Source organism: Hemibagrus wyckioides, linkage group LG06 (genome assembly GCF_019097595.1).
Source record: "Hemibagrus wyckioides isolate EC202008001 linkage group LG06, SWU_Hwy_1.0, whole genome shotgun sequence".
NCBI lineage: Eukaryota > Metazoa > Chordata > Actinopteri > Siluriformes > Bagridae > Hemibagrus > Hemibagrus wyckioides.
The window spans coordinates 33,610,974-33,622,558 of NC_080715.1; the positions used below are offsets into that span (position 1 = coordinate 33,610,974).

Sequence of the window (11,585 nt, forward strand, 5' to 3'; positions counted from 1 at the left end):
CAGTCAAAACAACTCATTAAATTATGACTCCACATATTTGAGTATAGAGATGAAACATGCCCACCACTGCACTTTGTATTTCTTAATAGTTATATATTCTCTTTTATGTTAAGGCATTTAAACATCTTTATGCAATGTTTTGTTTGTGTTTTTTTTTTTTGTTTACATATATAGATGAAGCCAGAACTCATGAAGCTGGATATTGGCAAGTTGGGAAAGAAAATTAAAGGAGTAATCTCAAGGGACAGAGTGAAAGAGGACCATGGAGAGAAGGAGATTTCATCAAAGCAGGCTGAACCCACACGCATTAAAATCTTTGAAGGAGGGTATGTTCAGATTTGTGTCATCATTGTGTTTATGTGCAAATCCAACCGCAAGTTCTTGGGTTTTGTTTGGCTCCGATAAGTCTTATTAAATATTAATGTGGTTGTGACACAAAAATTCCAGTTTTTGGATGGGGTTTCTATAAACAACAAGTACTGAGTACAATTAATTTTGCCAGAAGAGGAATTGAATAACTTTGCAATCTTGTCTGTTAGCATTGAGAGATGAAAGCTAAAAACTCAAACCTCTTTATGTACATGAAACAACTAAATATAAATATGTAAACTTATGTTAAATTCAGGTACAAATCCAATGAGGACTATGTTTACGTGCGGGGCCGAGGTCGGGGAAAATACATCTGTGAAGAGTGTGGTATCCGCTGTAAAAAGCCAAGCATGCTGAAGAAACACATTCGCACGCACACTGACGTTAGGCCATATGTCTGCAAGTTCTGCAACTTCGCTTTTAAAACAAAAGGTAGGTTTCCTCTTCTCTGTGTTTTGCGAACTTCTGGTTGTTGTCCAGATATTTAGTGAAAAAAGACATGAATTATACGGCAAAAGCGATAGAAAATGTTGGTACTATTGATGTACTGAAAGTCCGGCTATATCCTTGCCAAGTCTTTGAGGTTCTTGTCAATTTTTTTCAGGAAACCTTACAAAACACATGAAGTCAAAAGCCCACATGAAGAAATGCTTGGAGCTTGGAGTCTCTGTGACGTGTATAGATGACGTGGAGGGAGTCGGTATGCACGAGTCTTTAAATAAAGTTTTAATAAAAGCCGATATTTTCGACGAATATATTGAGCTTGAGACTGTTAGCTTAATTAAAAACACAGGAGTGTTGCTAGGATTCTTCTGAAATGAACTAATTTTATGTTCTTCTTCAGATACTGTTGAGGAGATCCAAAGAGATACTGGAAAGATCGGCATGCTAGAAATGGCAGAGCACCAATTTTCAGATGCTGATGATTCAGACGGGGCTGAGGAAGATGGTGATGAGGTGGATGAGGATGAAGATGATGATGATGATTATGATGGTGATTCAACACCAAAGACACCCTCTCGAAGCACAAGCCCACAACCCTATCTCATCTCCTCACATTCTGTCACTGCAGTCGCTGCATCCCATGACACTGCTCCTGATCCATTAGGCTCAGCCCCCAAGCAGCCACTGTTTGGATATTATACCAGTTTGCCCACTATTCAAATCACTCAGCTCATGGTGCCTGGTGAGAAGGCAAGAGAGAGCCAAATGGCGGAATACCAGAAACTGCTGCAAGGAGCTTTGGGTGAAGACCCTAAAAACAGACTGGAGATGCCTAGCTCCATGGATGAAGACCCCGGCTTGTCTCCAGAGAATAGCTTGTCTTCTTTTGAACTCTCCCCATCTCGTCTGTCCTCACCTAGCTGTGACTCCTCACCTCTACGAGAGACCTCAACCAATTGTAGGTACTTGTCTCCAAAACGAGACCTCTCCCCACGGGGTCGTTTGTCACCGAGAAGGGAGGCATCCCCCCTTAGACCTCTGTCCCCCAGGAGAGAGATCTATAGAAAGGATCTGTCACCAAGGAGAGACATGTCGCCCAGAAGCCTCCTTTCACCTAGCTCCCATGCGGGGTGTCCGGTGTCATCTGCAAGAGATCTCTCGTGCAGACGTGAGCTGTCTCCCAGAGGCCGCTACAAGGGCGTACTCAGACCATTGTCTCCAAGAAGGGCACCTCACCCTCACAGTGGACCTTGGACAATCAACCAGCATCCTCATAGAGAGATATCTCAAAAGACCAGGAGCCACTCTGAAATGAATACGGTAAGTAACTGTTTTTTTGCATGTTGTTATTTTATGTCTTTTATGAATGCCACAGTTCTGCTCTAATTAAACACTGGTCTCCAAAATTGATAAAGAGATGCAATGTTTCAACACAGAAATCAGCATATTGCTGTATGCTAATCAGCGGCCTCATGTCTTTTTAGAATCCGAGGAAGAGTTGCTATCCCCAAGGAGATAAACACAGTACAGAAGCTCCCGCTGCACACCAAGGTCTTTTTAGCCATCTTCCCCTCCACTCCCAACAACAGGTTCGTACATTATTCCCTATGATCCCAATTGGTGGAATCCAAATAGTGCCAGGCCTGGCCCACCCGACTCGCCTTCCTCTCAAGACAAACACGTCAGAAGAGTCCAGCGAGGCACCTTTCCACTTCTCTGAGGGTTGTGAGTCTACCATCACCCAAGGTCCAGAGGATTCAGCTCAACCGCAAGAGATGTCCCAAACAACTGTAAGTTCAGCCCCCTCACCTTCTTCTCAGAGGTCCAGGGATGACGTTAAAGGCCTGAGCGACAAAGAGAGCAAACAAGAAGAAGGCATCATGACGTGCACTAAGGCCATTGCTTCTTTGCGCATTGCCTCAGAGGAACCCTTAGGAAAGGTGGCTGGTTCCATCCAGCAGATACAGCAGCACACATTGTCTCATTCTCCTAACATCCAGCAAGAGTTCAGGCACTCCAACACAGAAACTGGTATGTCTGCCACATCAAAGGCTCCTGGAGGAGGCTGTCCTCCTCTCTACGTTACAGGGGCTACAGAGAGGTCATCTGGCCAGCAGGGCCAAAGCAAGAATCCATCCAGCACAACAAACGACTGACAACAGCTGAATAACGTCAACGTGGAGGACATAACAGTACATTACACTCATACTGTATGTTTATACATACACATTCACACTCGAATACTAGAGTGTACATGTACAGTGTAGCATGCCTTTTCTAACCTGGTTTGCTCTTTTAACTCTGGTTACTTTCTTATTTAAAAATGTCAGAGAATTAACCTATATGTTAACTTATACCTGTATATGAGCCTGACCAAAATTTGCTTATGAACTCTGTCTGGTACTCTAAAATGTACAGATCTGTGTGCCTTTTTTTCATGGATGCTTATATTCTTATAAGCATATAAAACACGAAGACATGTAAATATGTCAACCTTTGTGTATCAGCTTTGTATTAAATGCAGGTTGCTGTCTTTTTTTGGACACCGGAGTCTAAAATGATGTGAAGTATCAATATATGTACGGTTGCACTAAAACATATTTTTATATGAGTGAAATGAAATGGCTTTTGTGTACAGCATCAATTCTATAATAATATTTATTGTTATCTTGTTTCATAAATTGTAAGAAAAAAAAAATTTCTTAATGTTGTGGATGCCTTTGCTAAAGTAAAGCATGGATTTTACTATTTGCATAAATAAGAAGAACAAAATATTATACTGTAAATGGCTTTCTATTAGAAATATTCATATACTTCAAGCCAAACTTGTTTTATTAGTGGGTTTTCTCTCTGACACGCACACACACAATACACACACACACACACACACACACACACACACATATATATATGTATATATATATATATATATATATATATATATATATATATATATATAATTTCTTTTTACATAACACGGTTTGGTGGTTGGTAGCTTTAAGTTCTGACCGCTCCTTTCCTGTCAGCTTAATAGGCTACACACTAGTTGTGATATTGCTGCTCTTTTATGTAGAACTGTCAAGCATTAAGTGAATCGACTTGTTCACTTCCTTTGAAAACATTCTGAAATGGTTGTGAAATGTTAATCATGTCGCTTGGACTATTTGTTTTATTGATTAGTATGGGAAACATTCCAACAGATGTGTGTATATATATCGAATGCCCATAATCCTGTATACTCATAGTCATACATACATCGAAGGAGGGCCATGCCATCAGTCCACACACCTTTTTTTTTTTTTTTACAAACGGTTATACGTTGGTAAACTCCAATAATAACTCTTAAAATGCACTTTATATTTCTTAAACCTTTCAGAAAGATAATCCTCTGCTATAATTCTATATCTGAAACTCCTGCTATATCAAATTTTTGGAAGTGGGATTCAGGCATTGTCTCTGATTATACAATTTAACTGGAGCATGGAGCCAGAGCACTCCCAATGTGTAAATCTGTCATTTGTACTGTGTGTATTTGATCCATGTTATTTACTCCTTGGACATTTTTGTCAGTAGTACCTGGTATTCACTGTTAAGTGTATTAATATGTTTAAAAACCCAAGGTATCAAGAGCAGAAATCATTGTAATGAAAGAGAAAGGCATACATGATTATACATAAATGGGTAACTTTGTGATGTCAGTGAAAATACATTATCATACACAATTTTGACAATAAATGACAATACATAAATAATAATAATAATAATAATAATAATAATAATTAAAAAAAAAAATTCTGGATCGTGTTTTCAAATAAATGCAACTGTGAAAACTTTGTGTGTCTATTTAGATCTATGAATTTGATACTAGTCACTAATTATAAACATAATATGTAAGTGTAGTTCTAGGGTTCTTTTGGCTTTACGTTAAACACACACTAGTAGGAGATAAAATGCAATAATTAATATTTTTTTTACTGCCGAGGTCATCCTGTGCTACAATTGTCTTGAGTCCACTTTTACTTAACTTTTACTGAAGACTGTGATATGCTGAAGTTACCAAGGTCAGAAGGTTTACAGCTATTCCCACCATCTCAAGGCCAGTTCTTCAGCCAGTGAATAATCTGTTTCTGTTTCCAATCTTCAAGTGTCCAGTAAAAGATACAATGTTAGCTGAATACATATTAATGAACTATTATTAAACTTCACTTGAATGACTTTAAGCTCATTTTAGGATCAACAACATAACAGAAGTTAAATCTAGGTGCAAGCAGCGATTAAGGGGGCCAAGCACTTCTGACCTCTTAGAGACATGGAAGAAAACCAGAAGACATTGGGACAGTCAGCTGAAGGAAATGAAGCTAAATTAGAAGAAAAAATGTCAAGATTTTGTCTCACTTCCTGCAAATGAACTGGTGGTGGTGCTAACGGGTGTCTTTCTTATAAATGAGGTTATAGCCATTGTGTAGGTGCTTGGTGAATGTCTTGGCTGAACACAGTTGTTCCAAGCAGCTGGGACAAGTGGGAGGGGTATTGATGTTTGAGTCCTCAGTAATCAATAAATGGCCTCTTTCTGATTTCTCCACAAAGAAGAAAGAGAGATGGAGGAATGAATGTGCACCTGTTGTAATGCCTCTTAGACATAATCCTCCATCACCTTTTGCTCGACTAAGGAGAGAGAGTAGATTCGATTGCATGGTGAGATGTTACCTTTCAGGAGCTCTTTACTACAATCATAGGATCGATGTTGTAGTAGGCCACTAGCTTTAGACTTCATGAATACTTCTTTAAAGTCTGTAGGTGCTTGGTTTCAGGATGACCACTTTATCACACAGCCAAGTTCCTCAGTCACCACAAGGCACTCTTGCAGTGTGTATCCATACAGCCATGAATGCTGATCATCATCTCTTCATATGTCAAAGGGCAAGACAGACAATGGGACAGAAGGTACACCATCAATACAGCTCGGCATGTGAGCATCAGATTCTCTCTGGCAGATGGCAGAAAGCTTAAGAGTCCAGTCAAGAGATTTGTCCATCAGTCACTTACCCTTGAACATGACATGTATGACACCACTGATAGATGGCAGAGACTCATACAAGTGTGTGCCAATGTGGAAAAACTCACTATTACAATGGCAAGAGTTTTCAAGCTGGTGATCTGGTGTTGGTCAAGACCCTTCCAATGTCAAGCCTTGGTGAGGTGAATGGTTGATTATCGTTTGTTGATATCCTGATCCAAGTGGCCAACATCAATGTTGTTCATTTAAAGAAACATTATGGGCAGGAATCTTTTGCCACTGACTGAGGTGGTGCGTAATTGTCTTTAAATACTGCACAAATATGCCTACTGCATCCACTAGGGGGTTAGTATTGAGTTAAGTGACTATGGTAATGGTAATGGTCAGTTCTCTTCAGTCTTATATTAATGAACAACTATTTTCAAACCAGTGTACTTTTATGGCGGTATGGAGAGTTTAAGTTGCTTGGTGTTGACATGTCTGTATACATGGCCTTAAACTTCTTGTGAATGGACTGAATCTGTGATTGTGCAAGGACATTTTGGATTCCTCGTGGCCTCTTAAATGCTATGCCACCAGCACAAGATCTCCACCAAAAGCCTCATGCCTCCAGACCATCTTCATTCATCCTCTCCAGCATAACCAATCCAATTTGTCATGAGATGGAGACTCTTCTGTTTATGGAGAAGAGGTTGAGCAAATTTGGGAATGTTTGGGAGTCTGTGGTGATGGTCAGTATGTAAAAAGTGTGAGTGTGTTTGGGATCAGGTGTAGACTGTGACCGTGAGTGTGATGTTCAATGCTGTTGTGTGGATGTGTAGTCCATGGAAACCATATTTGTTGGCCACAGTTTGTTCTGGGAAGTGTAGTTTCTGGTTCATTCCAGCATTGACATGACTGGAAAAAGTGAAATTTACATCATGGTATCCTTTCAAATTGATATGACCCAAAGAATCAAAGTAAAGTGGAATCTACAACATCTTCTGTCATCGTGCCAAGTTGGGCTGGCCTGAATGCTCCAAAAGGTACATTACTGTGGAATAAGCACCACCACCCATTGGCCAGTTTGACTGACACAGCCACAGTTGCTGGTGCTGAGAGTAATCTTCCATTCGAGGTTCATGAAGATAGATTATTGCTAATCTTAATCAGTCACATGGTTGCTGAAATCTGATTGGTCCCCTGTTTAGGTGCTACACAAGTGGCAGCCATATTGATTATAAATCTCAAAATTCAAAAGTTTCAGTCTCTGCTGAGCCATTTTATACTAAGTACACTAGAATGTTGTCTGTATGATTCAAGGTTCTCAAGACATGGGCTAAAACTTCCAGAGCTGTGCTACAGTGCCACCATCTGGACAAGCAGATGTTTTCTTCTTGCCTAAGTAGTAGAAGTGACTGACACTGAAAACTGGCACGATATCACTTCCGGTTCATTCTGCACACCCTTCACGTCCTTCCAATAAAAGGGAAGATATAGCTAATCCAGTTCATTGTTGTTTTTGTTGTTTCACATGACACAACTCATTTGCTAAAATGTAATAAACACTACAGACAATTCAATTCTATTCATTTTTATTTGCACAGCACTTTTAACAATGGACATTGTCTCAAAGCAGCTTTACAGAACAACAGAAATATAGTACAAAAAGTTCAAGATTAATATTGGAGTTATATTTAAAATTATTTGTATTTATCCCTAATGATCAAGCCTGAGGCGACGGTGGTGAAGAAAAACTCCCTGATATGGTAAGAGGAAGAAACATTGAGAGGAACCTCATCCTCATTTGGGTCACAACAGAGAGTGGGATTATAAATCATTATAAACATAGAGATTGGGATTATAAATCATTATAAACACTGAGAGCAGGATTATAAATCATTATAAACACTGAGAGTGGGATTATAAATCATTATAAACACTGAGAGTGGGATTATAAATCATTATAAACACAGAGAGTGGGATTATAAATCATTATAAACACTGAGAGCAGGATTATAAATCATTATAAACACAGAGAGTCAGATTATAAATCATTATAAACACCAGAGAGCGGGATTATAAATCATTATAAACACAGAGAGTGGGATTATAAATCATTATAAACACTGAGAGCAGGATTATAAATCATTATAAACACAGAGAGTGGGATTATAAATCATTATAAACACCAGAGAGCGGGATTATAAATCAATATAAACACAGAGAATGGGATTATAAATCATTATAAACACCAGAGAGTGGGATTATAAATCATTATAAACACCAGAGAGTTGGATATAAATCATTATAAACATAGAGATTGGGATTATAAATCATTATAAACACAGAGTGGGATTATAAATTATTATAAACACAGAGAGTTGGATATAAATCATTATAAACACCAGAGTGTGTGATTATAAATAATTATAAACACAGAGAATGTGATTATAAATCATTATAAACACCAGAGTGTGAGTATAAATCATTATAAATAGAGGGAGTGTGATTAAAAATCATTATAAACACAGAGAGTGTGATTATAATCATTATAAATAGAGGGAGTGTGATTATAAATCATTATAAACACAGAGAGTGTGATTAAAAATCATTATAAACACTGAGAGTGTGATTAAAAATCATTATAAACACAGAGAGTGTGATTATAATCATTATAAATAGAGGGAGTGTGATTATAAATCATTATAAACACAGAGAGTGTGATTAAAAATCATTATGAACACAGAGTGTGTGATTATAATCATTATAAATAGAGGGAGTGTGATTATAAATCATTATAAACACCAGAGAGCAGGATTATAAATCATTATAAACACAGAGAGTGTGATTATAATCATTATAAATAGAGGGAGTGTGATTATAAATCATTATAAACACAGAGAGTGTGATTATAAATAATTATAAACACAGAGAGTGTGATTATAAATAATTATAAACACCGAGAGTGTGAAAATAAATCTTTATAAACACTGAGAATGGGATTATAAATAATAGTCTCAGGCTTCAGATAATCGATCTATGATCATGTGGATGGTGTCTAGTGACGGTGGGAAGTTGGTGATAAAATCGAGTGACCACAGTATCTGAGGAAGTGATAAGGGCTCAAGAAGCCTTTCGGGTAAGCAAGTACGCCTTAACAAACACTTCTACACTACTTCTTTATGATGTCTCCTCCCAAACTCCATGCCGTATGTCTTGCCTTTAGAGGACATTCTCTCTTGTTTTGGGGGTATGTAGGTGTTTATGAGTGGACTTTCAGACAGACTGGATACTCATCATGCTCTCTTGTGCTACAAAACAGGACTCTTGTATAACAGTGTCATAGGTTTAACTTTTTTCCAATGAAAATGGGAAAAAAGCATCACAAAACATCCTAACTGACATAATATTGCACTAGACTGAACATAAATCTTCACAAACTGAGTGCCCCTGTGTTTATAAAGACATGTGACAGGTACAACCCAGGTTACTAAGTCTCCTTTTTCAAAAATAGAAAAAAATATGAATATATAAATAGATAAAAGTATTCGCTCACCTGCCTTGACTCGCATATGAACTTAAGTGACACCCCATTCCTAATCCATAGGGTTCAATATGACGTCGGTCCACCCTTTGCAGCTATAACAGCTTCAACTCTTCTGGGAAGGCTGTCCACAAGGTTTAGGAGTGTGTTTATGGGAATTTTTGACCATTCTTCCAGAAGCGCATTTGTGAGGTCACACACTGATGTTGGATGAGAAGGCCTGGCTCTCAGTCTCCGCTCTAATTCATCCCAAAGGTGTTGAGGTCAGGTTGAGATCGGGTTGAGGTCAGGACTCTGTGCAGGCCAGTCAAGTTCATCCACACCAGACTCTGTCATCCATGTCTTTATGGACCTTGCTTTGTGCACTGGTGCACAGTCATGTTGGAAGAGGAAGGGGCCAGCTCCAAACTGTTCCCACAAAGTTGGGAGCATGGAATTGTCCAAAATGTCTTGGTATGCTGAAGCATTCAGAGTTCCTTTCACTGGAACTAAGGGGCCAAGCCCAGCTCCTGAAAAACAACCCCACACCATAATCCCCCCTCCACCAAACTTTACACTTGGCACAATGCAGTCAGACAAGTACCGTTCTCCTGGCAACCGCCAAACCCAGACTCGTCCATCAGATTGCCAGATGGAGAAGCGTGATTCGTCACTCCAGAGAACGCGTCTCCACTGCTCTAGAGTCCAGTGGCGGCGTGCTTTACACCACTGCATCCGACGCTTTGCATTGCACTTGGTGATGTATGGCTTGGATGCAGCTGCTCGGCCATGGAAACCCATTCCATGAAGCTCTCTGCGCACTGTTCTTGAGCTAATCTGAAGGCCACATGAAGTTTGGAGGTCTGCAGCGATTGACTCTGCGGAAAGTTGGCAACCTCTTCGCACTATGCACCTCAGCATCCGCTGACCCCGCTCCGTCAGTTTACGTGGCCTACCACTTCCTGGCTGAGTTGCTGTCGTTCCCAAACACTTCCATGTTCTTATAATACAGCTGACAGGTGACTGTGGAATATTTAGGAGCGAGGAAATTTCACGACTGGATTTGTTGCACAGGTGGCATCCTATCACAGTTCCACGCTGGAATTCACTGAGCTCCTGAGAGCGACCCATTCTTTCACAAATGTTTGTAAAAACAGTCTGCATGCCTAGGTGCTTGATTTTATATACCTGTGGCCATGGAAGTGATTGGAACACCTGATTCTGATTATTTGGATGGGTGAGCGAATACTTTTGGCAATATAGTGTATATTATGTTTTGACCATTGTCGAAGGGGTAGTAACAGCGAATGCCACTAACCATGAGAGCATGAGGGTAATTAGTAATGGCTCCACCCTTAATGTGTTGCGTCATTAGAAGAAGAGCAGTCTTGACAGTGTTTAGGGAGCGTTTATGGTTAAAATGCTAATGTTGACAGAGAAACCAAGATATTAACCAAATTTCATGAGTTGAGATTAGAAACAGTGGCAACTTTTTAAGGAAGAGGAGTTGATTAAATTGGCCTTCATCATGTCCCAAGACAAGAATGAGGAGTTGAGCTAACTTGTCCGAGTTAACACAGAGATTTCTTGAATCCATCACGAGATGTTTAGCCATTATTGTCATCTTCTTGCTAAGTGAATTCGTCTCATTTAGCCAGATTTTGAGGATTATCTAGCCTTTTTTATGACTCCACAATGTGTAACTCGTGTGAATGTGGAGTTGAAATAATTGAATGAGTTTAGCTAAACACGTGGTGTCAGGTGGTACGAGCTAAAATAGCGAGTGCACATATGCCAATGTAGAGGTTATTCTCTATTGTTATAGTCATTTCTCTTGAAGAAGTTATGCTGAAAACCTTGGCTTTGCAAGCCCCACATGTTTTTTGGAGCTTCCCTTTTTCATCGAGTTAAAGTGTTGTTTTTCAGGGGTCAAGCTCAGCCCCTTAGTTCCAGTGAAAGGAACTCTTAATGCTTCAGCATATCAAGACATTCTGGACAATTTCATGCTCTTTGTGGGAACAGTTTGGGGATGACCCCTTCCTGTTCCAATATGACTGCACACCAGTACACAAAGCAAGGTCCATAAAGACATGGATGAGTGAGTTTGGTGTGGAGGAACTGACCTCAGCCTCAGTCCTGACCTCAACCCCATAGAACACCTTTGGGATGAATTAGAGCGGAGACTGTGAGCCAGACCTTCTCGTCCAACATCAGTGCCTGACCTCACAAATGTGCTTCTAGAGGAATGGT

The 11,585-nt window shown here is 39.6% G+C and overlaps 1 protein-coding gene across 5 annotated transcripts in view; it reads left to right on the forward strand.

Annotated features, from left to right (window-relative positions):
* hivep2a (HIVEP zinc finger 2a) overlaps positions 1-4,115 on the forward strand; it is a 55,871-nt gene extending 51,756 nt beyond the window's left edge. For all 5 annotated transcript variants that reach the window (XM_058392229.1, XM_058392233.1, XM_058392232.1 and 2 more), the window contains 5 exons: positions 175-326; positions 626-801; positions 974-1,069; positions 1,214-2,133; positions 2,298-4,115. In XM_058392229.1, the coding sequence (XP_058248212.1) occupies positions 175-326; positions 626-801; positions 974-1,069; positions 1,214-2,133; positions 2,298-2,969 (2,016 nt within the window). In that variant the 3' untranslated portion in view covers positions 2,970-4,115. The remainder of the gene's footprint in view (positions 1-174; positions 327-625; positions 802-973; positions 1,070-1,213; positions 2,134-2,297) is intronic.
* The last annotated feature ends 7,470 nt before the right edge of the window (positions 4,116-11,585 follow it).